Source organism: Hemicordylus capensis, chromosome 4 (assembly GCF_027244095.1).
Source record: "Hemicordylus capensis ecotype Gifberg chromosome 4, rHemCap1.1.pri, whole genome shotgun sequence".
Lineage (NCBI taxonomy): Eukaryota > Metazoa > Chordata > Lepidosauria > Squamata > Cordylidae > Hemicordylus > Hemicordylus capensis.
In genome coordinates this window covers 307,832,832-307,859,614 of record NC_069660.1, presented here as the reverse complement: position 1 = coordinate 307,859,614, position 26,783 = coordinate 307,832,832, and the positions used below count along the sequence as shown (strand labels likewise).

At 45.4% G+C, this 26,783-nt stretch overlaps 2 protein-coding genes across 4 annotated transcripts in view; one reads left to right on the top strand and one right to left on the bottom strand.

Moving 5' to 3' along the window:
• TG (thyroglobulin) overlaps positions 1 to 26,783 on the bottom strand; it is a 240,257-nt gene that overhangs the window by 64,187 nt on the left and 149,287 nt on the right. The gene's annotated exons all lie outside the window — the stretch shown is intronic.
• SLA (Src like adaptor) overlaps positions 670 to 26,783 on the top strand; it is a 40,769-nt gene continuing 14,655 nt past the window's right edge. Inside the window, exons 1-4 of one of the 3 annotated variants that reach the window (XM_053250729.1) lie at positions 670 to 805; positions 6,744 to 6,788; positions 8,910 to 9,007; positions 17,590 to 17,689. In XM_053250729.1, the coding sequence (XP_053106704.1) occupies positions 8,947 to 9,007; positions 17,590 to 17,689 (161 nt within the window). In that variant the 5' untranslated portion in view covers positions 670 to 805; positions 6,744 to 6,788; positions 8,910 to 8,946. The remainder of the gene's footprint in view (positions 806 to 6,743; positions 6,789 to 8,909; positions 9,008 to 17,589; positions 17,690 to 26,783) is intronic. The other 2 variants (XM_053250731.1, XM_053250730.1) reach the window with 2 other exon arrangements.

Here is a 26,783-nt window from a genome sequence, read left to right as displayed (position 1 = left end):
GGAGGCAGCAGGGGTGTGTGTCAGTGGGAGTTCCCCCTCTCCCCGTCAGCTCTCCCTATGGCCCCCTCCAGCCGGTTTGACCGCTCTTCAGCCAGTTTTCAGCCTTCTCCCAGCAGCCATTTTGGAGGCCGCACGCCTGCGCGATTGGCCTCTGCGTGGACCAGGAGGCTCAGATCCAGAAGCATCTCCAGTGCTTCTACCCTATGGGGGCATTTTTATCTTCAAGTCAGTGGACGAATACATTCCGATTGACTGAATTATCACACAAGCAGCCCATTAAGTTTCCTCTAACCCAGTGGGGCTTGGTATAGAAAGCTTTCTAGCCTTTGCCCGGGCTTGAGCCTTGAGCATGTCACCCTGGCTGTTAGACCTCGCATAGGAGAGCCTGCTCCATTGCCTGCCAGCCTTACAAAGATGCCTCCCCGGTTGGCTCTGCAGGCTGCCTACAGCGCAACGATGAGTTGGTAGGAAAGGCACCATACATGCCATCTACAAAGGGCTCTGTGGATTGTCTTCGAGCGAGATGCACTGCTCGCACCGTTGCCAGAGACGAGACATAAAGAAGCAGCCTCCTGCAAAGCCAAGACCACCTCCCAGCAACAGGAACCTCGTCTTATGCAAGTACATCGAGCCCTTCCTTAAGAGGAAGTATGTGGCTTGTTTAGCAAGTACGGTTCTACATGACAGGGCGAACTTCCCAAAAGCCTCATTCGGCCAGCTGCCTCCGAACCTGCTTTTTGTACAACATGAACACTGGATTCTGCTGGTGAAAGGAGAGGCACCATGCCTGGCGTCTGAACACAAGGTAAGCTATACTCTCATGCATATCAGGGCAGAGGGGTTCCCTCGCGGCAGAACGGCACCTGAATCTCTTGCTCAATCCAAGCAAGCTGGGAAAGTGTTTTGCTTGGGGGGAAAGACTCACAGGTCAAGGCTTTTAGGCTTAGTCAGAGAAATGTTGCCTTGATAGTAACCTAGACAAGGTGGGGGCATCCACGTGTCTTTATTCACATCTGCCCTGCTGACGTCTAACGTGAGGAATGGGTGTGGGGTGGGGTTTTTCTACCAAAAGGGGTTCATAGAGGAGGAGAGCCACATCTTGTCACTTCAACCACTTTTCTCTGGAACCAGATCCCTGTTCACATGTTATGTTCAACACTCGTACAATCTGTGTCCAAAAATCTGTTTGACAGAGGCAACATCGGGACAAAAGAAGTGTGTGTGTGTGTGTGTGTGTGTGTGTGTGTGTGTGTGTGTTTGTGTGTGTTGTGTTCTTAATAATAATACACCATGGGGAGTAGGGAGGGATGAGACTGTAGCTCACTGGTAGAGCATATGCTTTGTAAGCAGAAGGTCTCACTTTCCCTCCCTGGGATCTCCAGGTAAGGCTGGGAGATACCCTGTCTGAAACCTTAGGGAGCCCCTGCCAGTATCAGTGGAGGTACCAGCGGAGGCTCAAGACCTCTAGGTGCCCGAGGCAGGGCACCAAAGACTTGCAGCCCACCCGCCCCCATGCAAGCCCTCCTCCTCCCCTTTTTTAAAAAGTGGGGCCAAGAGGATATTTTGCCACATCACTGGCAGCCCAGTAAATTGCTGCCTAGGGAGATTGCTTCACTTTGCCTCACAGAAGGGCTGTCTCTGACAGGTGCAGATTCAAATACAGGTACAGTTACTCACATGCTATGCTGAGCCCAGGCCCAGAAGTGCACTTCCTATCTCTACCCTGCATTTGAAGGTTCCTGTGTCCAGGTCCAGATTTTCAATGGACACGGATTCAGTCATTCACACAAAAACATGTCCGTGCGTACAGACATCTAAACACAGGCACAGCCTCATGTCTGAACAGGGTTCTGATTCACTTTCGTTGTCAGAGACTGGCTGAGGGAAAAGGGACTGTAGCACCGGAGCCCCAGGTGGCCAGCAAGGGGATGGGTTCCTTTCCCTTCATCCACATACCTCTTTTGCTGTGGAAAGCAGACAACCCCAATCCCCTTACTAGGTCCAAGTGGAACAGACAAGCCAGATACTACCAGTTGTGTTTGGTAAGAGAGTTGAAATTTGTGTGGGAGACGCATCGTGCCCAACATAGGAACATGGGTAGCTCGCTTATCCTAAGTTTGGTTTATTGAGCACTGTGTGGTCTACGCTGACTGGAAGGGGCTCTCCAAGGTTTCAGAGAGGGTATCTCCCAACCTTACCTGGAGATGCCAGGGAGTAAAAGTAGGACCCTCTGCCTGCAAAGCAAATGCTCTACTAGTGAGCTACACATTTCTTTTGTCCTGATGTTGCCTCTGTCAAACAGATTTTTGAAATACAATTTCCACATCAACGCCACAGAAACCTGTTTACCAGATGCAAAAGTGGGATGAATGTACATGCCACAAAGCAGCAATCCCTCCACCAAACCACTTCTGCACCCTGCAGAAAGCTCTCGTCTGTCTGGAGTCCCATTCAAGAGAACTACTACTACTACTACTACTATTAATATTTTTATACCGCTCTTCAACCAAAGTTCTCAAAGCCATTTACATAGAAAAATCAATAATACATAAATAAAATGGCCTCCTGTCCCCAAAAGGCTCACAATCTAAAAATAAACATAAGGCAGATACCAGCAACAGCCACTGGAGGGATGCTATGCCGGGGTTGGATAGGGACAGTTGCTCTCCTCCTGCTAAATATAAGAGAATCGCCACTTTAAAAGGTGCTTCTTTGCTCAGTTAGCAGGGGTTAGAACATTTCTGGGAGACTTGGCATGGAATAGGGAAAATGAGGCCTTAGAATCATGTTATGAATGTTATATCTTTTAGAATAATAAAAATAGTGTATGTGTGGTTATGTTGGAAAAACATACACAGATATAAACACAGAAAACTGAAGGTATGAACTTGCTTTTCTGAGCCAAAATCAGAAAAGCTTTGATGGACACAAACCAAACAAAAATTGGCATCTTACAAAATACTTTACATGTCTCGACAGGGCTGCAGACACAATTAAAGGCTCGAGAGGCAATTCCACTCCAGTATCTCACTTCAAACATCTCCAGGGCTTTTTAAAATGTGCAACCAGACACTAAACAGGCAATTCAAATAAAAAAAAAAGGTGCCATTCTAAAAGAATATTTGTGCAGCTCAAAAATTCAAGTCATACAAAAGTTGTATTGTGTTAGATGAGGATGGGCCACAGCTCAATGGCAGAGCATCTGCTTTGCATGCAGGAGGTCCCAGGTTCAATCCCTGGCAGCATCACCAGGTAGGGCTGGCAAAGACCCCTGCCAGAAATCTTGGAGAGCGGCTGCCAGTCAATGCAGAAAATAGTGAGCTAGATGGACCAAGGGTCTGACTCAATATAAGGCAGCTTCCTATGTTCATATGTAGATGATGCAAAAGGTGACTGACGATAATGACAAAAGCCAAGAGAGTGGTCCAGGCTCCTCTGGAGCCCAGACCCTGATCAATGCTACTCATTTCTCCTTCCCTTGCCAAAGTCGCTTCCCTCAGACTCCACTGCCACTCCCCACAGAGTCTTCATCAAGGAATCCAACACTCTTCTGCAATAGTGCTGTCAATGGTGCTTCCCAGATGTGAGGATTGTCTCCCACTATGTGTGGGCTTCAAAATGGCTTGGAATCTTACTCTAGGCAACAAACGATGTGTGCCCAGCAAGGATAATGCACAGGGGTGGGTTTTAGCAATGCATGCTAGGCACACAGATTACTTTCACATACCGTTGTGTAGTTCTGATTTTTCCTTTGAAAAGGTCGCGATAATCTCCCATTTTCCCTCTCTTCCCCTCTTTAGGAGATTTTCCTTCCTTTTCTATACTCCTGCTTTTAAAATCTCTCGAGTGTGTCAGTATTCAGCTCCTTCGCTCATTCCTTGCGATATTCTATTTTCAACTACACAGAATAACATTTTAAAGTACTATGCAGAACTAAAAAAGTGGGGGGGGGCTTTAGTGCTCGTTAAGTACCAGAGCTGGCCCAAGACCTCATGCTGCCCTCAATATTGCACACAGGGCTGGGATCGCTGGGCAGCTGGCAAGGGCCTGGGGCCCTCAAAAGGGCCTATTCCTTGAAACCCCCTCTGTGCCCCCATTTCTCAAGGCCCACACAAGAAGGCACATAGAGGGCAATTCATGAGGTTCCCTGAAACCATCCCAACTACACAATCTGAGAAATGTGCCCTGGAACCCTGGGGAGCACCTATTGGAATGCAGCCTGCTTCCTCACAACCTGTGCAACATTCATTTTTTAAATATCCCACCTGCCTTCACCCATGAAACTCAAAGAAGCATCACAGGGTTCCAGATTAGTCACCCTTCCTGGCACTGACCAGACCCAGACCTGTTAGTTTCAGCAATGTGCCGCAGCCACTCTTTCTGTAGCTGGGCTGGTCTTATTAAGAATCATTTCCTGCCCCCTGCTAAAGCCTGATATCTATTTTTGCATGTGCAGATTTGCATCCACAAGAAACTGGCCTCTCATATCAAGCCCCTAAAACTTGCCAGTTCTCAAAAAATTTACCTTGTCTAGCTCAGGGATTCTTAACCTGCAGTTCAGACCATAGCTCAGTGGTAAAGCGTTGGTTCTCCATGCAGAAGGTCCCAGGTTCAATCCCCGGCATCTACAGGTAGGGCTGGGAGAGACTCCTGCTTGGAATCTTGGAGAAGCCGCTGCCAGTCAGGGTAGACAATACTGAGCTAGATGGACCAATGGCCTGACTCCGTAGAAGGCAGCTTCCTATGTTCCCTGGGGGTCCATGTATTTAATTTGCTTCCTGGTGAGCCAGAATAAAGTTCTTGAAAATAACAATTATCCTGAGTATTTATTTTTCTCTAATTTTTATCAGAGACTTAGGTAAATATATTCTATAAATAAGGTGGGTAATACATGAGGATCTGGTAGGTCTGTAGGAGCAAAAAGGTTACGAATTGCAGGCACAGCCAATAAACTGCATGGGTGCAAAGAGGATGGAAGGTTCAGTGAATACTGTGGTGGAACAGGGTTAAATCTCAGGGTTGGAGCATTGCTTTATTCAGGGTGAAAGCTATTATTTGGACACTTGTATCAAGTTTTCCCCATTTTCTCACCACCACCACCTTCCATCACTTTTCTGATTCCAAAAGAACAGCAAGACAAATGAGAGATGTGGCTTTAGTTCAGTGATTTGCTGTTTCACTAACAAGTACAGTATGATGTAATATATATACTTTATCACAATTGTATCTTATCCTATCATTTCTCCAAATAGTTCAAAAAGGCATAATGTGGTAACGTGTTTAGCATGTCAGTCTAGAAGTAGGGAGATTCCAGTTCAGATTTGGGAGATGGGACCATAACTCAGTTGCAGAGCATCTGCTTTGCATGCAGAAGATCCTCGGTTCAATCCCAGGGAGGGATTTCATTTCCAGGTAGGGCTGAGAGAGACTCGTGCCAGCAACCTTGGAGAAGCTGCTGCCAGTCAGTGTAGACAATGCAGAGCTAGATGGAACAAAGGTCTGTCTCAGTATAAGGCAGCTTCCTGCTTCCTAAATTCCCACTCAGCCATTAAGCTTTTTGGCTAACCTTAGGAGAGTCACACTATGAAGCCTCACGACCACAGGAAAGCGGGCTAAGGGAGCCCAGCTCACTTTCCTGTGATCATGTGCTGCAACAGGAGCCATGTGGCTCCCAGCAGCACACCTCACTAAGTACCCCTCCCCAATTAAATGAGGTTAGCAGAGCAAACACCCATTTTCCCAATCATGAGACACTGCGGAGTGGCTCCGCACCACGGTGACTCATGAGGGGACCCCCGATTAGGAGGCTACAGCAAGCCTCCCAGCCTCAGAGGTCTCCCCAGAATGCCCCGCGCACTTGTGCAGGGCGTTCTGGGACTTCTGGGGGCCAGGCGGCCCCCAATCCCTCCCACCTCAACCAGCTCCATGACAGAGCTGGTAATCATGTGGGTGGTCCATCTTGCTGCCCATCGTCTGTGGGGAGAGTGGGCTACGCCCGTTCTCCCCACAGAGCCTGATTAGGCTCTACACACGGATCACGTGTAGAGCCTCCAGTGGTGGAGCCAGACCGTGGGCCGCCCGTGACCAGCCGCCACCGCGGCCCTGCTCACCCTTCCCCCATGTCTGACGTCAAGACGTGGGGGCTAGCCGAATGGGGGCTGTGTGGCCCTGTTTAGGAATTAGAGCCAGGCCGGTGCTGCATTCACAGCGTGGCCAGGAGCTGCTCTTCACTGCCTTAAATACAGGTGAGAGGTGCTTCTGGCCACGCTGCAAACACAGCGTTGGCTGTCCAACTCCCGTTCGGGAGCTAAACCAGCACCCCTGCGTCCGGGGCCATAAGACGTGGCCCCTGAGGTGGGGCGGCCCAGGTTATTTGAACCCGTTTTCCCAATGATGGCTATGCCCCTGAGATCCTCTATCTCAGCCTAATCTCCTTCACAGGATTGTCGTGGAGATAATAGAAGGCATGGACATATGAGTTGCATTATACTGAGTCAGACAATAGGTCTATCTACATCAGTATTGTCTATAAGATGAAGATCTTTCTGCTCACCCAGGCCTTTTAAAAAAGTTTTAAAATGCTTTTCTGTTTTATCATAGTTTCTTTAATGTGTTTTAATCACATTTTATTCAATTGCTATTTTATTTTTTTACGTTGTGAACAGTTGTTATGGGGTGGCTAATAAATTAAGTTATTGTTGTGGCTTTTAATTAATTAATTAAGTCTCTTTTATTGCATTTAGCCAGAGGCCACTACAATCAGACGCTGGTTCTACAAATAAATCAAGGCAAGACTAATAGCTTCATTACACTATAAAGCATTAAACCAAAGAATCACCTAAACAGTTAACACGCTTTTTATTCAAAGTTTTTGCCTGAGTTTTAATATCTATCTATCTATCTATCTATCTATCTATCTATCTATCAGGGATGTGCGAAACGTTTCGGGTACAGAACGATCTGTACCCGAAACAGAGAATTTTGGGTAATTCGGAGCCGAACCGAATCACCCTCAAAGAAATCTGAATAATTTTGGATCCGAAACGAATCACCCCTGTTTCGGATCCGAAATATTTGGATGTTTGGGAGCTCCATTTTGTGGCCTTCTTTCCCCCCGTACATTTTGAGCAATGACGTCTATTTGAATTTCCCGCCTTTTTGCATCCTATTGACTTCAATGCAAAAAGGTCTGATGTGACGTCTGCTCAAATTTCGGGTCCCAGGAGCAAAAAAGTGGGGTGGGGTAGTATTGCCTAATGGGTGGAGGCTACCACCCCAATTGCAGAGAGATTGGGCAAAGGGCTGATTTCTGGTGAATTTCTGAAGTTTTAGTGTTGAGTTTGAACCTAACCCAAACCCCCTTTAGGTTTGAGTTTGAACCTAAACCAAACCCCACCAGGCCAGTTTGGTTTTGGCCCCCTTCGAATCCCCCCCCCTCCATTCAGTTCAGTTGGGGGGGGGTTTCATTGAATGTTTTTTGAAAGCATAATTTTTTTAAAAAATTACCTCCTCTGGGGGGCTTCTCCAAGGTGACGTGTGTGTGTGTGTCTGTGTCCGTGGAAGTTCCACCTCCCCCGCCGGCCTTCCTTCTATTAGAAATTGCTCAGTTTGAGCATCTTCGGCCTCCAAAATGGCCGCTGCACCAGGGAGTAGGCCCAGAAATGTCCAAAGATACCCTAATCTGGTAATTTCTAATAGCCGGAGGGGGGACCTCCATGGATATGCCCCACCAACTTGAAGAAGCCCCATGGAGAGGGTAAGTTAAAGGAAAAGGAAAAAAAAGATTTTTTTTTTTAAAAAAAAAACATGTTTGTTTGAACCCCCCCAAACTGAAACCAACTGGCCCGAAGGGGGCCAAAACCAAACTGGCTCGGTGCAGTTTGAGTTTGGTTCAAACTCAAACTGAACCAGGCCGGGTGGTTTTGTGCACATCCCTAATTCTCACAACAATCCGATTAAGTGGGTTAGGCAAAGCAGGTACTTGCCAGTTACTGTACAGATCAAGCACGTTCCTAGCATGCTTATTAACAGTGGGTTGACATTACAAAGCAGCAGGCAGACATCAGGCGGTATTTCCTAACTTTGAGAGCTATACGACAGTGGAACTGTCTGCCACGTGCTGTAAGCATGGGTTGGACTAGAAGACCTCTGAGGTTCCCCTCCAACTCTGTGATTCTGTGATTGGGCTCTGTCCATCCCTACCCCCTACCCCCTGCCCCCACCCCCGTTCATGCTGGCAACAAGCTCTTCAATGGCACAGGCTCATAGCCTTTGTTTTCACACAACCATCTTGGGTCCTTACGTAGGGACTAAAACCACAGCTATCATTGGCTGAAGTGTTCATGAGAACAAGCGACAGATGAACAAGTAGTGTATCTGTTTAATTTGAGGAATAGGAAGTAGGTGATTCTCTTGCGTCAGTGGGGAAAGGGGGGGCAGGGAGGGGTAAAACCACAACAGGCTGGAGGACAAATTCGAGGAGATGGAGGCTAGCATGCGTAGATACTAGGGGTTTGTTTCTGTGCTATGTCAACCCCTGTGCCCAGGAGTTCTCTTCAAGGGACATTGCGCATGTGCATGCATGATGCATATTTATATTTACTCATGGTTTGACTGCAACTTCCTATTATATGCTAAGTCAGCGGCCATGGAAACTGTTCTTTCGTACAGCAGTTCTTAGCAACTGGTTGTGGTTTGCTGCCACAGCTACGATAACTTGAGAGAAGTTGTGAGAAATTTAGCATGTTATTTGCGTCTGTTAGATGCATGCCACACGTCAAATTTCAAAAAACAAATGCAGGGTATATGCTGATGTTGCTTCTCGAATGAGCTATTGTATGTGGGTCATCTTTACGTTTCGGCAGAGCAGGTGCTAACCTGAGGCTTTGTATATGCCTTTGCTGCTTTAGTTCTGAAGGCAGTGCTTTGGAGGAAGTCAAGAGAACAATGGGGAACACTATGAAAACACCACGAACCACACCTGCGGCCCATACAGCTTGGCAATCTGGTAAGTCTGTTTAAGCTAAGATTCAGGAGGTGAGCGGGGAGAGAGGAGGGAAGAAAGAGATACAAATCGCTGGCATGCATTCAAGAATTCAACTTGAGCAGTAATGGCAGAATTTCCTATGCAATAAATGAGTTTCTTTATTAATTATTAATTATTATTAATTTATACAGTGCCAAGCATGTGTGTGGCACTTCACAAAAAATAAGAGGTCCCTGCCCCAAGGGACTTACAATCTAGGTACAGACACAAGCAAAACAACAGAGGAAGGGGAACGAAATGGAGGAAGTAGATATGACGATTTCAGTTTCATGTTCTCGGGCTTACAGCCAAACTAGACGTGATGTTAGATGCATTGTCGTCTAGTTAGATGCTTGCTTTTACACTAAACCTAAAGTGTGCCAGCGAGTTGATGTCAACTCCTGGAGACCACAGAGCCCTGTAGTTGTCTTTGGTAGGATACAGGAGGGGTTTACCATTGTCATCTCCCACGTAGTATGAGATGATACCTTTCAGCATCTTCCTAAATCGCTGCTTCCCGATACAGGTGTTTCCCGTAGTCTGGGAAACTTTCCAGCAGGGATTCAAACCTCTGGCTTGCTAATCAAGTCATTTCCCAGCTGCACCACCTGGAGCATATCAGGCAGGTGGACTATTCACACATTTTGTTGTATGAATGTCTAGGTGCATATACTATATGTTAATTACTATATGCAAACTAAGGAACATAAGAAGCTTTCGTATACCAAGTCAGACCATTGGTCCATCTAGCTCAGGGATTCTCAATGTTGGATCCTCAGATATTATTGGACTTCAACTCCCATAATTCCCAACCAAAGGCCACTGGGGCTGGGGATTATGGGAGTTGAAGTCCAATAACATCTGGGGACCCAACGCTGAGAATCCCTGATCTAGCTCAGTATTGTCTGCACTGACTGGTAGCAGATTCTCCAAGGTTGCAGGCAGGAGTCTTTACCAGCCCTACCAGGAGATGCCGGGAATTGAACCTGGGAGCTTCTGCATACAAGGCAGATCCTCTACCACTGAGCTATGACCCCATCCAGTTGGACCCCTTGAAAATGAACTTTGCATATGCTGCTGTGTGAATAGTTGTAAATTGTATGCACATACGGATCAGTAACCATACAGCTACTGAATTGAGATAGAACGGTTTCACATGTAATGGAGGCAAGTAAGCAGGAGAATACCACCCATTCTCAGTGAGTGCATGATCCTACTACTGCCACTTCTTTTGTGTTGTGAACCCATCAATGTCAAGTGGAGAATGCCAGGTCCCCTCCATTGCCTGACATTCATAAGCAGCATTTCGAGTTGAGGAGAGGATATTAGGAGGCAGAAGGGACCCGGCATTCTCCAATGACTGTGGTGGATTGGCATGATACAGAAGTTGCAGCAGCACCAAGAGTGTGTGCTCAGAGCACTCCCTATTTCTTGGTGCCCATCCCTAGTACATTGCCCATTTACAATGGAGGAGATCTGAGGATGCTTTTTAAAAAAATGTTGTCAAATGTGTACACATATGTACGCATTGTAATGTACACATTTCATTGTAAACCATCCAGAGGTGCAGGTTTTGGGGAGCATAGAAATAATAGATAGATAGATAGATAGATAGATAGATAGATAGATAGATAGATAGATAGATAGGCAAGCCCTAAAGCTGCCCTTCTGAAATTCAGGGGAAGGGGATCACTGCAAGGAAATTTTGACATTCAAAGCGATTACAAGGGTTCTTCCCAAGCAAAAACATCAGATAATTTTTTATCAGATGGTTTCTCTGCACTGATATTCCCATTGGGAGATGGGGCCATAGCTCTGTGCCAGAGCATTTGTTTTGCATGCCCAAGGTTACAGGTTCAATCCCTGGCCTCTCCAGCTGGGCATGGGAAAGACTCTTGTGTGAAACCCTGGAGAAGCTGCTGCCGGTCACTTTAGACAAAACTGAGTTCGATGGACCAATTATCTGACTCAGTATAAGGCAGCTTTCCTATGTTCCTAAAGCTCAACAAAAAGTGAAATCTCTGAATCATGGAAGGGTAGATTCATCTTGCTTCTAATGGATCCATTGCACAGCCTACCATTTAATACGGCCTTGCACACAAGCAAGTCCTGGGTGGGGAAGGTAGGCAGAAGGTAAGGCAGGGTCCCACCTACCTTTCCGCCCCCCCCCGGTGGCCAATGGAGCTCCTCTCTGGCATGCCAGCACACGCCCACACAATCCGAGCTGCTCCATGCAGCATGGATCTCTGGAGGCAGGACTCATTTTCACGGCCTCTAAAAATCCCAAAATGCACCGTGTGACAAGCAACACATGACCCTGGCGATAGGCCAGGGTAAAAAGTTGGGTTAGGCAGGGCAACAGTGCGGGATCGACTGTAATCTCGGCACTCTGCACATGCAGCCTAACCGGGCTGCCCTAGCCTGGGTTAGGCTGCTTGTGAGGATATCCTCAGTAAATTGCAACTGGAAAAGTTCATTTTGAACAAGGTATGGTAGTATCTTATAGGCCAATTGTGAGTGATTTCATAAGTAAACATTTAATAGAGAAGTGCACAAAACAATTTTTTAAAATTTGTTTTGAATTCAAATCAAATTCTGAAAATTCATTTTGAATTCGAGTCAGATTTGAATCTGGTCCGAAAGTTCAGTTAGAATTTGAATCAAATTCAAATCAATTAGACATTGTTTTAGTGCCTTTTTAAACCAACCAGGAAGCCTGAACAGTTTTTTTTAAAGGAGCTAAATGGCTATTGAATTGAATTCAAATCGAATTTTGATCATTCATTTCAAATTCAAATCAAATTGCCCGTTTAAGGGGTAAATCAATTTGGATTTGAATAACTCGAATCACCCAGATTCAAGCAGAATCAATTTGCATCTGAATCATTTTGCACAACCCTAACATTTAATCAAGAAAACAAAGCATTTCGTTGATTTTAAAGCATATTGGCAGACCCAGGCTGGAGCTAAATTGTTCCTTTCTCAGCTGTCTAAATATACAATCGTAGTTCCATGTTTCCCTTCCAAACCTCCCACATATAACCATCTAGCCGGACTACAAGCATTCTATTTGAGATTAAACATAGCTGTAGGCTCTCATGAACACGTGGAAGGCAAGGGTGAGGCCAGCAGGTACAATCCTCCTTCCACATGTTCATATCCACAGATATATTGTGCAAAAAGGGTTTATTTCCATCTGCGAGTGGTTGGAAATATGAATTCCATTCCTTAGTGTGGATCCTTTCAGCATATAGCACCTTTGGAAATTTGTATCTTTCCATTTTTATCTTGAGGGGCAATTGGCTTGAATTTTAAAGACATTTGCCCTGAAAACTCACGCTGTCAGCCTTCATTTTGGGGTCTCCAGGGGATGGAATAAAATTTCAGGGTGAGGGGCAAGCTACTTTCTCCTTGTCTTGAGGAGAGCTTTGGCTATTCGTGTTATTCGCATGGTGAACATATATGTGAAAACATTGGATGAAGCTGTCTTATTGAGTCAGACCATCTAGCTTAACATTGAGGCGATTCTCATGATCAACAAAAAGTGGGCTAAGGGAGTCTAGCCTGCTTTTTGGCGATTGTGTGCTACAACAGGAGCCACGTGGCTCCCGGCAACAAACCTCACTAATTCCCCCTCCCCTTAGCCGAGGTTAACAGAGCAAGTGCTCCATTAACCTCTGCATTTTGCTCTTGTGTTGCTGTGGCATGTGGTGACACACGAGTAGACCGCTGACCGGGAGGCTGAAGACTGCTGGGTGGGAGGCTGCAAGCAGCCTCCCGGGCTCAGGGGTCTCTCCAGGATGCCCCATGCACTTGCATGGGGCATCCTGGAACTTCCGGGGGCCATACAGCCCCCAATCCCCACAGCCCCCACCAGCTCTGTGACGGAGCCTGCAGTTGTGTGAGTGGCTGATCCGGCCACCCAGGGCTGCCTGGTGATCGTCTGTGGGGAGAGAAGGCTAAGCCCAATCTCCCCACTAACCACCTTACAGCCAGGCGCATATCTAGGGTGGGGCAGGCAGGGCACGTGCCCCGGGCACCACTTGAAGGGGGGCGCCATTCTTAAAAATTAAAAAAAAATTAAAAATGGCTGCTGAAAACAAAATGGCCACCATGCATGCTCAAATGGGCTCTGTGAGGATTGTGTTGGGTCATGTAGTTCAGCAGATGCTCAAATGCTGTGCAGTCTTTTGCAGACTTGATCCGTTTGCACAAGTGTTGTGCTAGCGCAAGGATAGCAGATAGCTTCACATTATTCCTGCAAAATGAAAAAGGCCAATTCCATGCTAGGGATCATTAGGAAGGGGATTGAAAATAAAACATCTAATATTATCATGCCCTCATACAATACTATGGTGCGGCCACATCTGGAGTACTCTGTACAATTCTGGTCACCACATCTAAAAAAGGACATTGTAGAACTGGAAAAGGTGCAGAAGAGGGCGACCAAGATGATCAGGAGCCTAGAGCACCTTTCTTATGAGGCAAGACTACAACACCTGGGGCTATTTAGTTTACAAAAAAGACGACTGCGGGGAGACATGATAGAGGTCTATGCATGTAGTGGAGAAAGTGGGTAGAGAGAAATTCTTCTCCCTCTCACATCACACTAGAACCAGGGGTCATCCCATTAAACTGATTGCCAGGAAATTTAGGACCAGCAAACGGAAGTATTTCTTCACACAACACATAATCAACTTGTGGAATTCTCTGCCACAAGATGCGGTGACAGTAAACAACCTGGATGGCTTTAAGAGGGGTTTGGATAACTTCATGTTGGAGAGGTCTATCAACGGCTACTAGTCGGAGGGCTATAGGCCACCTCCAGCCTCAGAAGCAGGATGCCTCTGAGTACCAGTTGCAGGGGAGTAACAGCAGGAGAGAGAGCATGCCCTCAACTCCTGCCTGTAGGCTTCCAGTGACATCTGTTGGGCTATTGTGTGAAACAGGATCCTGAGCTAGATGGGCCTTGGGCCTGATCCAGCTGGGCTGTTCTTATGTTATCTATCTATCTATCCATCCATCCATCCATCCATCCATCCATCCATCCATCCATCTATCCTATATACCAGTCTTTGGCACAAAACCATTAAAACATTACATCATGTAAAACAATTTAAAATCGCTATCAATAACACTTTAGAATATTATGAACTAAAAGCCTCACACACACCCCCCATACGTAGCATGTCTTCTACTGCTATGTGAATAGTCTCTCACTGAAAATACCAAGGATTGGACCCAAAACCTTCTGCGTGTAAAGCACCAAGCTATGGTCCCTCCCTATGATTTCACTTTCCTCCAAAAAAAAAAACATGCATGCATGAACAAGCAGGCCATGTAAATGTAGCTCTCCACCTTATAACAAAAGTGCTTATGAGATCCAATGCCCACAAACTGTCTTGCTGGAATAAATGAACTAGTCAAGTCAGGAGATACTCAACGAGTAACTGAACAGGAAGACGACCTTGATTTGTCTGACTTCCTGTGGTTTTACATTTCCTCCTTGTGCTATATTTAAGCATCAAACTATTTTTGTACTATTGGACTGATAAAGATATGCTTTTTGTGCAAGGCAGAGAAGTCAACATATTTTTTAATATTGTTCACCAGCCAAAGGTAGAGCCTTGGCTGGAATTAGAAGCACCAGTGGCAACCGTAGCAAAACCAAGAGACCCACTCACACGTTATGTCCAACAGTCGTTCAACGAATGTACAGTGCATACAGGTACAGATCTGTACACAGGTACAGTCATTCACATGTTGTGCTGAACGCAGGTACAGTAGTATAGTTCCTATCTGTACCATCCATTTGAACGGCTTGTATCCCGGTTCACTTTAGAATGAACACAGGTCCAAGTCATTCATATAAACACATCTAAGAGTGTAAAGACACCTGAACTCTCGTACAGCATAATGTCTGAATCGGGCTCAGGTCACTTCTTAACAGGATGAACTGCGCTTTGTTTATTTATTTATGATTTCTTATTATTTTTCGTTCAATTTCTAGACCACCCTTACAGAATAGCTCAGAACAACTTGTATTTGAGTTCAGCCTTTGGGTTGTCTCTTGAACCCTGCCTACTGCATTAGGCTACACAAAGGGGTACGTAACTAAATAGATTTATTCACAGAGTTATTTACAGCTGCACAACAAAGCTCTCAGTTTAGGCCTGTGACAGGTTTTCTCCTAATCAAAGAGCTGGCAGGGGAGGAGCTGGAGGAGGGAATGAACTGAAAAAACCAGTGCAGAGTTAATACACAGGCTGACATCTAGAACAGCATACAGCACAGGGCTGCCCTGACCACCAGGCATACCAAGGTGGTGGCCACCTAGGGCACCGATTCTTGTGGGGTGCAGAGCAGGCATAGGTGCTTTTGTATGGTGGCTGTGGCAGGCAGGGAGGCAGTGAGGAAAAAGATTATACCTTTCAAAACCTGTAAGACCGCCATTGCTGCCCTGTCCCCACTGCTCACCTGGCTGATGTATATGTGTGGTGGGTGCTTGAGAGGTCAGCCTGGTTTGCCCTTCAAATGGCCACTGCGCATGCACATCTTCCAGGTGAGCATATCATTTTATTATATGAAATAAAAGTATACTAGCTGGGCCGGGCGCAGAGCATCTGCACCTCCAGTTTCGTCCTCCTGCCCGCCACCACCGCTTTCTTTCCCAGCCTGCCCGCTGCCTCCACTTTCTTCCCTTGCCCACCCTCCTGCCCACTGTCATTTTCTTGCACCACCTGCCACTGTTTTCTTCCCCCACTTCCCACAACTGCCACCATTGTTTTCTATCCCTCGCCCACCACCTGCCGTCGCCACCACGGCCAGTTTCTTCCATCCGCCACTGTTTTGTCTCTCCCCCCCAACGCCATTTTGTTTCCCACCTTGCCTCTGGCACTGCCTCTTTCCTTTTCCCCTTTCCCCTGCTGGCAGCTTGCGCTCGCAAACTCTCGCGAGAGCTGCCACACATAGGATTAGCAACGGGTACGCCTAAGAGAGAGAGAGAGAGAGAGAGAGAGAGAGAGATACACACACACACACACACACACACACACAGGCGTAACTAGGGAAAACGGCGCCCGGGGCAAGCACTGAAATGGCGCCCCCCCCACCGTGCCCCCCGCCACCGCCCCCCCCAACATACTACATTATACTTAGGTTTTTCCTCACAAGCGCCCGCTGCCGCCGCCAAGCCAGACCAATGACTGGCTGCCAGGCGCCAGCAAAGCAATGGGGGGGCGCAGGAGGCGTGGAAGGGACCGCTCGTGGGGAAGGGGGCACCAACGCGCTCCCTTGACTGCTGCAGCGCTGCTGCACTGAGCAGGAAACATTTGTATTAACAAAAAATTTTACAAAATTTTACAAAAAATTGGTCATGGCGGCGCCCCCCATGTGACCAGAAAAGATGGCGCCCGGGGCACGTGCCCCCCCTGCCCCCCTATAGTTACGCCTCTGTATATATATATATATATATAATATTTATATTTCTCTTAGGCGTACCCATCGCGAATCCTGTTGCATATGAGCACAAAAATTATATGCTCACTCTGCCAGGTGAGCATATAATGTAAGAACCTAATTTTAACTGAATGTGGTGGGGTGTGGGGGAAGTCCTAGTTTGCCTAGTGCAGGGGTTCCCAACCTGTAGTACTCCAAATGTTGCTGAACTACAACTCCCATCATCCCCAGCCACAATTCATTGGAGCTGGGGATGATGGGAGTTGTAGCTCAGCAACATGTGGCATACCACAGGTTGGAAACACCTGGCTTAGAGGTGCTAAAAACCCTAGGTTTAGCCCTGATACCGCATATCAAAGATCATTATGCTAGTGCAGAACTGATGTGCTACCTAGTTGTGCTACATCTTGAGCTCACATTCCAGACAGGAGCTGTACAACCACAAGCCTGCTCACACAACAGTTGTGCAATTAATAAAGTTAATATAATAAATAAATAAATAACAATAATACAACTTTCTTAGCCACCCCATAACAAATAGTTCTCTGGGTGGCTCATAAAATGTTTTAATACCCCACAGGAATTAAGCACACCTCATGTGTTTCAGTGGGGATGTTTGCGCAATAGCACTATTGCACCATTCCATGCATCCCTGGGTTTTTTTGCACAACAACGCTAACATCCTGTGCTACTGCATAGTTCATTGCCCTGGAGGTCAGCCACTGCATCTGAATACAATACAGCCCTAGCACCTGTTCTTTTTAAATGACAGGGTTCAACCCTGGGACATGTGACCTAAGAACAGAAGCAGAGTGCCCCTAGACAAGTGCAGAGTACTCTTCTCTCTCCACTGAGTCTCCAAATAACATCGATTTGAGGAAAAGCTTTCAGAGCAGAAGATGTTTGCAGACAAACTTCAGCCCTAGCATCTCTTTTACTGGAAATTAAATGCTCATTTTGAATGCTGATTCACTTCAACCCATATCCTGTTAGACATGTTTTTATGTGATGTGCAAGGCTACTGCTGGATTTTGCTGACTATGTAGATCAGACTTCAGTCTACTACTGCACGTTTTACACCAATCATTCATTCATTCATTCTTCAGGCCTCAGGAGTGATTTTCTTGCTGTCCTTTATGACTATCCCACCCCGGATATAAGTCAGCCAATCTTTCAAGTTGGGGAGAAGCTACGTGTGATATCAGAGTAAGTACATCCATCTTCTTAAAACAAAGCTCATAAGAACAAGTTATTTAAGGGAACACCTGCTTCGTTGTGAGCCCTGCTGCCTATTGAGACCACGGGGTCTGTCTGCAGTTGCCACCAGTTTGTCTGATTGCTACTCAGGGATGAATCTTCTCTGTTGCCACCCTAAGACTTTGGAATACACTCCCTGCTGAAATAAGAGCCTCCCCATCTCTGACAACATTTTAAAAGGCTACTAAGACATATAAACAGCAAAATGTGTAAACATCAAATGTTAAGACACATTTGTTCACCCAGGCTTTTAATTAGACTTGTAGAATTCTCCTGTGCAGGGAGAATTCCGTGATTATAATGGCACATTTCACAGCTGTGGGTGAAGATGTGTGCAGCAGACCAGTTCGTATTGAGGCTTTTCAGTATGAGAGAGCGAGCAAGTGACCTGATTTGTGCAGATGAACTGGCCTAATACCATGGGGCAGTTTCGCAGTACCTTAAGGCAGGGTTTTCCAATCTTGGGTCTCCAGATGTTGTTGGATTGCAACTCCCATTATCTACAGCCACAATGGCCAAAGGGGATGATGGGCATTGTAGTCCAATGACATCTGGAGGCCAGAGGTTGGGAACTAGCTTAATCTACTTAGACTAGAAGTGTGAGCACTGTAAAATATTCCCCTCAGGGGATGGAGCCGCTCTGGGAAGAGCAGAAGGTTCCCAGTTCCCTCCCTGGCCTCTCCAAGATAGGGCTGAGAGAGATTCCTGCCTGCAACCTTGGAGAAGCCGCTGCCAGTCTGGGTAGACAATATTGAGCTAGATAGACCAGTGGTCTGACTCAGTATATGGCAGCTTCCTATATTCAAGGTTAGCCATGATGGGATTATAGGAGTTGGAGTCCACAGTCAAAGCCACGACTAATATTTATATACCACTTTTCAACAGAAGTTTCCAAAGCAGTTTAGGTAGATATAAAATAAATAAACAAGATAAAATAAAGATTAAAATAAATAAATAAATAAATAAATAAATAACTTTCCAGCTGTTTTAACAACAGCTGGAGAGTTGGCCACCTCTGTATGAGTTCATCCAGCTTTCCCTGGAAAAGATTTCCACAGAGCCAGTTCAAGGAACCAGCTGCACAGCACAGAACCATCCAACTATCACCAAACCAACAGAGGTTAATCTGCATCAGACTGATGTCGATCAGCCATCAGATTGATGTGATTTAAACATCAGATCAATGACATGGGATTGGTGTTATTTACGGACTTCACAGAAGCTTTTATACATCAGTTTGTTTGGCACAGAATCCTGCCATGCTGCAGAAAATCCTGGGAAGTCTTCAAGTGCAAACATTCTCAGTTCTCAGTGAAGGAAAGTAGTCAAGCGGCGTCACGTCAGATTGTAGATGGAGACTCACATCACAGGAAACAGTTAGCATATCAGGGAAAAGGCTAGGCACCTTCTCCTGACATGCTAGTTTTCTATGTGCATTGAATTTTTGGTATGGGGAGAATTCCATCATGGAAGCCACCATACCTACAACCTAAAGTTGCAAAGCGCAGACAAAGATTTACCATCTCAGTTAAAGCCAGGCTTCAGTCCATGTAGGGAGTGAGGTCAGCCATCTTGAAGCTCTGCATTGACCCACATGTTCTGTGAATGCACCATATAAAACACCCAACATTCCCCTGAGGGTGCACATTGCTAGGGAAGATTAGTAGCATCATCCCTCATAGAGAAACCTCATTCCCTTGCTACTGGGAGCACTCCTTATTTCCTGCTGCCTACTCCTGGGAAATGATTGCCATCCCTCTTCTTGCCTTTTCGGCTACCTTATTGAAATTGGGTTAGTGTTGGTTGCTAGTGTTGCCAACTGTGAACTGCTAAATGTGAGTTGCTACAATTGCTAACTGTGTTAGTGTGTGAGTTGCTAGAGCTGCCATTCTTTAAAGTTTAGCGCTTTCCTTAGGGTCTCTAATCTCTGAGTGGGTATGTCTGGCAATGGATGCACCTTGCCCTTAGTACGCAGGCATGACAATGCATATGCATGAACACTAAGCCATCACACAGCACACAGCTGGGCTTTTTAATACATTTGCAGCTGCAGAAGTCTATTTCTAGCTGTGGATAACACATTGTTACCCTGCCACCCCCACCCCTGCATTCCTCTTTGGTTTTTAAACTAATTCAGGAAAGCTATTGCAGCAGACTCAATGGATACAGAGTGCAGAGGTGCTTTTACCCCTGGACTTCAGGGCTGAAGTCCAGAGCTTCCACGGCTCCTGGGGGCCCCCAAATCCTCTTTCAACTGCCTAGTTGGTGTGGTCACCTGGTGGAGCATGATGATGCTTAATTTGCAGGGCGGGGCAGGGGGCTCCAAAGGCCTTTAGTTCCAGGCTCCAAAATTACCTAGATCCACCTCTGAGTGTAACAGAGACATATTCAGCCTTCGGCAGTCGTAGTCAGGGAGGGAGGCTTGATAGGAGTGATATTTGCTACGAAAATAGGAACTTTTGCAAATGAGTTTCTCTTTTCAGCTGTGAAATATTGGAGGGTAGCTTCTCTGCTGTATCTCCTATCTTCTCAGTGAAGAACCTCTGATGAGTTTCCATGAAACCCAAAGAGTCCCTGATCTGCACACGAGGCATACTATGCCACAAAAAGCTCTGTGTGGGGGGGGGGGCATGCACACGTAGGGGCATAGGTCAAAGTCCTCTGGTGGCTCCCACACCCCCTAGGCTTTACAACTGTGCATGTGAAGTGTGCGCGTGCCCCAAGCCTGACATCAGATGCAAGGGAGTGGGGCAAATGGCGAGGATGGGGCCCGTCAGCCCCAGCAGAGCTTCCCTTCCCCAGGCAACCATTTGTGGAATTGCTGACTGGGGGCTCAATTCCCTGCCTTTTTTAGGAGGCCTCCAACGCAGGGGGCATGGCCACTGCCCGGGAGAGGGTCCATTTGGACCCTGTCCCATCCTTCCCAAGTCAGTGTTTCATTGAAATGCTGGCTGACTGGGGTCCCTGCTTGTAGCACAGACAGCATTTCAGTGAAACACAGGCTGGGGAGGAGAGGGGCATGCCTCGTGCTCCCAGCCAGCGAGCACTTCATTCATCGGCTGGGTGTGGGAGGGAGCAAAGGGGCACCTGGACAATCGTCTCATCTTGCTCCATAGTCCCTACACCCATGTGCATGTCTCTGTGTATATAAATACTGACAGGCAGAGACAAGTACATAGGAAGCTGCCATATACCGAGTCAGACCATTGGTCTATCTAGCTCAGTATTGTCTTCACAGACTGGCAGCAGTCTCTCCAAGGTTGCAGGCAGGAATCTCTCTCAGCCCTATCTTGGAGATGCCAGGGAGGGAACTTGGAACCTTCTGCTCTTCCCAGAGTGGCTCCATCCCCTAAGGGGAATATCTTACAGGGCTCACATGTAGTCTCCTATTCAAATGCACCCAGGGTGGGCCCTGCTAAGCTAAGAGGACATCATACTTGCTACCACAAGACCAGCTCTCCTCTGTAGGACCTCTGGAAGAGATGTGAAAATGAACAAAAGAGAGAGAGAAAGGGTAAACAAAAGCCTCTTGGGTGTGTGCATTGCACTCAGAGACATGTCCCTGGAATAAAATACCCTTCATTGTTTTGGGGTGGGCATGGGGAGGATAGGGACATAGGAATCTGCTTCACCCCAAATCAAGCCATTGGTCCATCTAGCTCAGTAATGTCAACAGCAGACTTGTTCACATGACCGTTAAGTGGTTTGGACAAGCATCCTATTTAGCTTTGGTTTTTGATCATGGGCGAGTAAAAGACAAGGGAGTAGGAGGAGAGCATGAGCGTCTGCTAAGCCCCAGCTTGGTAGGATGGTTTCTCCTCCTACCTCATTCAAAAGCTGGGGACGTAATCTGGGTAGGGCAGGCTTGTCCTACCCAGCTGAGGCTTAGCAGACGATTATGCTCTATTCCTCCTACCTTGTTTTTTACACGCACAGAACTGAAAATCAGGTGCATGCACAGCTCCCAAAGTGGGTGGAATGCTTGTCCTACACACTTGACAGTTGTGTGAACAAGCCTACTGAATGACAACAGCAGGGGCATAGCAAGGTTGGAGTGGGCCCAGAGACAAGATTTTAAAACGGGCCCCTCCCTCACTGAAGCTCAGCTAATGAAGTAAAGAAATCTTAAATGAGGCTGAATAGTGGTAACAAAAAGGATAGTAAATAAATAAATAAATAAATAAATAAATAAATATATATAAGAGAGAGAGAGAGAGAGAGAGAGAGAGAGAGAGAGAGAGAGAGAGAACCTATGTGCCACAATAGAACATCATCCTAAATTATTTTTTTAAAGGTTTTGTAAATTGTGGATGATGCAAGTCATTTAATGGTACTAGAGAAAGACATGCTCTTCTGGTAGCTCCCTTAATGCTCACATGAAAGCTGGGAATCTGGGGAAATTAATAGGACAGATCCAAAACCCGAATCGATTCGATTCGGATCAGCAGCGATTCAGATTGAATCGAATTTGGGGTGATTCGGATGGGTCAGATTCGGATCCAAATCGAATCAGGGCTGTTTCGATTCAGTTACAAATCGAAACACAGAAAATCCGAATTGCACACCCCTACAAATCACCCCTGTGGCCTAGATTCGAGTCCAAGTCAAATCACATCTGACTCGATTCGAATGAGATTCCCCCTGTTAATTCTCCCAGCTTGGATTTAAAGAAATAAGCTAAGCTCTAGCCCTTATAGAAGTGGAGTTATGGAGCAAAATGTGTGGTCACTATTTTTCAAGTGTTTGGATTCTTTGGTGCATAATAACTTTCCCTCAATGAATCCATTCATTACACACCTTCATTTATTCTATTCATTTTGATTGTCTTTGGACAGTGCCAATTGTTCATTGCCATGTGTCAACTACACCCCCACCACCCGCAAGGCAGTTTATGTTCTAGGAATTTTTTCAAGTGTTTAGACCTAAAGGTTTAATGACCTTTCCTTATAATGAATCCCTATGAGGATTCATTACACACTAAAGAGTCTAAACACCTCAAAAAATCCTAAAATATAAACTGAGTACCCAGTGCCTGGCAGGTTTGGGCTTGGGGGCAGTTGGCACATGGGAAGCCACTAATTCCCCACCGTAACCTGCAAATCAGTGTGGTCAAAATGAAGAGAAGAAATGAAGGTATGTAATGAAGACACCAAATAATCTAAACACTTCAAAAATTCCTAAAAAATAAACTGAGTACCCCAGTGTGTGGGTGTAGTTGATATATGGCAGTTGACAGTTGGCACTGTCCAATGACAGTCAAAATGAACAGAAGAAATGAATCCTCATAGGGATTCATTATGAGGAACAATTATTAGAACCCAAAGAATCTAAACACTTCAATATTCCTAAAAAATTAAAATGATCACCCCACTGCCATGCAGGTGGGGTGTAGTTGGTACATGGCAGTTGACAGTTGGCACTATCCAGTGACAGTCAAAATGAATAGAACAAATTAAGGTATTCGATGAATCCTCATAGGGGGTTTGGGTTTTTTAAAATATCTGGTTTATTTTAAAATTCATATCCTGATTTCGAGGTTTTTAATCACTGCAATTAATTGTTTTAAAATGTTTTTAAATTGTTAATTTGTATATTGTTTTTTAATTTGTTTTAGCTCTTTACTGTTTTAGTGGTTTGTTTTAATTGTAAACCGCCCTGAGCCATTTTGGAAGGGTGGTACATAAATCAAATAAATAAATAAATAAATAAATAAATAAATAAATAAATAAAGTAGGGATTCATTATGAGGAAAGGGTATTATTTATTTATATATTTGTTTGTTTGTTTGTTTAATATATTTTAATACTGCCCAAAACTTGTGTCTCTGGGCAGTTTACAACAAAAACAGAAAAGTTAAAACATTAGTTAAATCAGATAAGTGGTAAAGAAATTAAAACATTGGTTAAAATAAATGACAACAAAAAGTTAAAACATTACCATTTAAAACTTAAAACAATATTTTAAAACAATGTTAAAACTATTAAAATGGTATTTAATTAAAGGCCTGGGTGAACAAATGTGTCTTTAAAGATTTTTTAAAAAATTTCAGAAATGAGGAGGCTCTTATTTCAGCAGGGAACATGTTCCAAAGCATTGGGGCAGCAACTAAGAAGGCCTGTCCCTGAGTAGCCACCAGATGAGCCGGTGGCAACTGCAGATGGACCTCTCTGAACGTATTATTATACATTCTTATGAACTTCTTATTAGACACCAAAGAATCCAAACACTTGAAAAATAGTGACTGGACATTTTGCTCCATAACTCCACTTCTACAAGGGCTAGAGCTTAGGGTTTTTTAAAATGAAAGCTGGGGATCCATTTTAGGGTTAGGATAGGGTGACTTTGAATCCCCATTATTTCCTATGGCAGAAATATACAAAATCAGTAAAAACTAAAAAGAAAATCCTTAAAAATCAACCAAGTACCCCACTGCCTTGAAATTGGGGTGGTAGGTGGCACCAATGGGGACCTACCCATCACCCAAATTTGGTGCCCCTGGGACCTTTAGAAGTGATCCAAATCAATCTGAATATGAATCAAATCAAAGCAAATAAAAATTGAATCTGGGGTGATTCAGGGAGACAGATTCGGACACAAAACAAATCAGGGATGATTCGATTTGGGCACAAATCAAATTTTTAAAAAATCAATTCATGCACATCGCTAGTATTTGGCATGGTTCAGATGTATCAAAGAGGGCTACTAGTAATGTGTGTATGCTGTTTAAATCACACAGCAAAATATGTTTCTGCTCCTGTGCTCCTGCTTATCGGTTGTGTACCCGTTAAGCATATGAGCAAATATGAACGTCAGCACTTCATGGAACTTTCCTCTTCCTGTTTTGATTTTGCCATGGCACAAACATTGCAAAGAACCGCTTGTCTATGCAAATAGCTTCAGCTGTCTCAAATGAAAGTGAACTAAGCTATATCATTGATTACTCTGGCGTGAATACAGAAGAGGATATGCCTCATGTACTTTTGCTGGGTCCCTGCTACATTCAGGGATATAGGGCAGAAAACTACTACATTTTCCATTACTACATATTTCCATCATGCATTTTCCATTTCTTTAAAACACTGTTTCATAAAATTAATTTGTCACATAATTAAGGCTGAACTTAAATGCCACCCCCCTCCCCTAATTTCACAATTAAATTTTGTTTATCAGTGCTGTCAAGCATGCAAAAGCAGGTCCTAACTGATGGGCACTGGAAAAGTTTCTAGGAGACCCAAATCACTGGTTACATTTAGGGATGTGCACGAACCGGTTCGAAGGCCATGTTGGATGCCTCCGAACCGGTTCGGAACCGGACCGGTCCAGCGGTCCGGCACTGAGGGGGGGTCTACCTTTAAGGGCGGGGGGGGTAGAACTTACCCCTCCAGCCGCTCTTCCCCCTCCGGCACTGCAGTTTAAATCGAAGTTTTTGGGGCGGCAGCATTCCTCCCTGCCGCCCCTGCCCCACTGTTGCCAGGAAGTCTCAGTAACAGGAGCACGCATGCGCGCAGCGCGCACACGCCCGTTGCCACCGTGTGCACGTGCACCGCCTACGTCACACGAAGCATGCCATTTTCAATATCAGTAGTGAAGGACAATATCTATTGTTGCTAGATACTGTGCTGCTGCTATTAGTACTCGTCGGCGATTGGTTAATAAGGAATTACTGCTGTCTTAACTTTTTCAAATTATAGATATAAATGTATTTTAAGCTCCTTTAATCTTTTACTTAATGTACTGTTTATATTGTACTGGTCTGTGACTGTAACAATAAAATGAGATGAGACAAGATCTATCCAAGCTCAGAGACCCAGCCTCCTGTTAACAATACATTGTGCTTAAGAACTGCATTTTAATATTGTTGTTTGTGATTATTTTCTGGTCTTTTTATACCCCAATAACTGTGGCACTGTTAAAAATGCAAAGGGCTGAGCCAGAGGTGGCCTCCTGGATGGGAAGATGTCTTCCACCCATAGAAGGAAGGTGACCCCCATGCTTTACCCACACCTAGCCCTGCTTTTGAACCTGCTCTGACCCTTGCAGCAGCACTGCTCATATGCCACGGTGAGCAGCAGAGCAAACAGGGGAGGGAGATCATGTGTGGGGAGGCAGGCTCCCTGCCTATCTCCCTGTCAGCCAGCCCCCCACCCCACCCCCAGCAGTGAATCAGTTTGTGTGTATAACCTCCATACAGGGTCTGAAATAGGGGCAGGGGGATTGTGATCCTCCTCTTAATGGTGCCTCTGCCTCCTTCATCAGCAAAGCTTTTTCTGAATTAGCGTTTTCTTTTCTAGCACTGTTCAGACATGTATAGGGGGAGCAGGATTGTGCCCACCCTAGGCACATTTGACATGACATCTGCAGCAAAGTATGTTCATGCAGAGTGGACACACCTGCCTATTCAAGGGTCTCCACACATGCATACAGAGTCAATGTGCAAACAATTTGTACGTGCATTGGTTCCTCTAGACATTTTATTTCTCTCTCTCTCTCTCTCTCTCTCTCTCTCTCTCTCTCTCTCTCTCTCTCTCTCTGTGTTTGTCATATTTATATATCACCCGATTTTGAGAGAGAGAAGTGGGTGGGGGGGAGAGAGAGAGAGAGAAATGATGTAGATAATCCAAATTACAATGTAAAATTAAAACAAAACAATTAAAACACTTTCACAGAATAAAAACAATGAAAAACAATTCACAGAATAAAACGACTAAAACAATTTTACAGACATCACACACACACACGGCAAATATGGGGCCAGTAGGGCTCAATGGGGCATAATCCCGAACCTCCTCCATGTGCATTCAGAATTACATCTGAGTAGTCCCTGTTCCTCCATGGCTATCTGACAAAAGATCTCCTCAAATGGTGGCTGGTTCAGCAGCCTGTTCCAACATAAGCTTTAATCATGAATGTTCATGACAAAGAACACCTAACAACCACTAATACATATCTCTAAAGCAGGAAAAACAAGGGGGAAAGCACATGGTCAACTTCACAGGCTTCGTAGAAATACCACATAGTACAACGAGTCCTGAAATTGGCTATC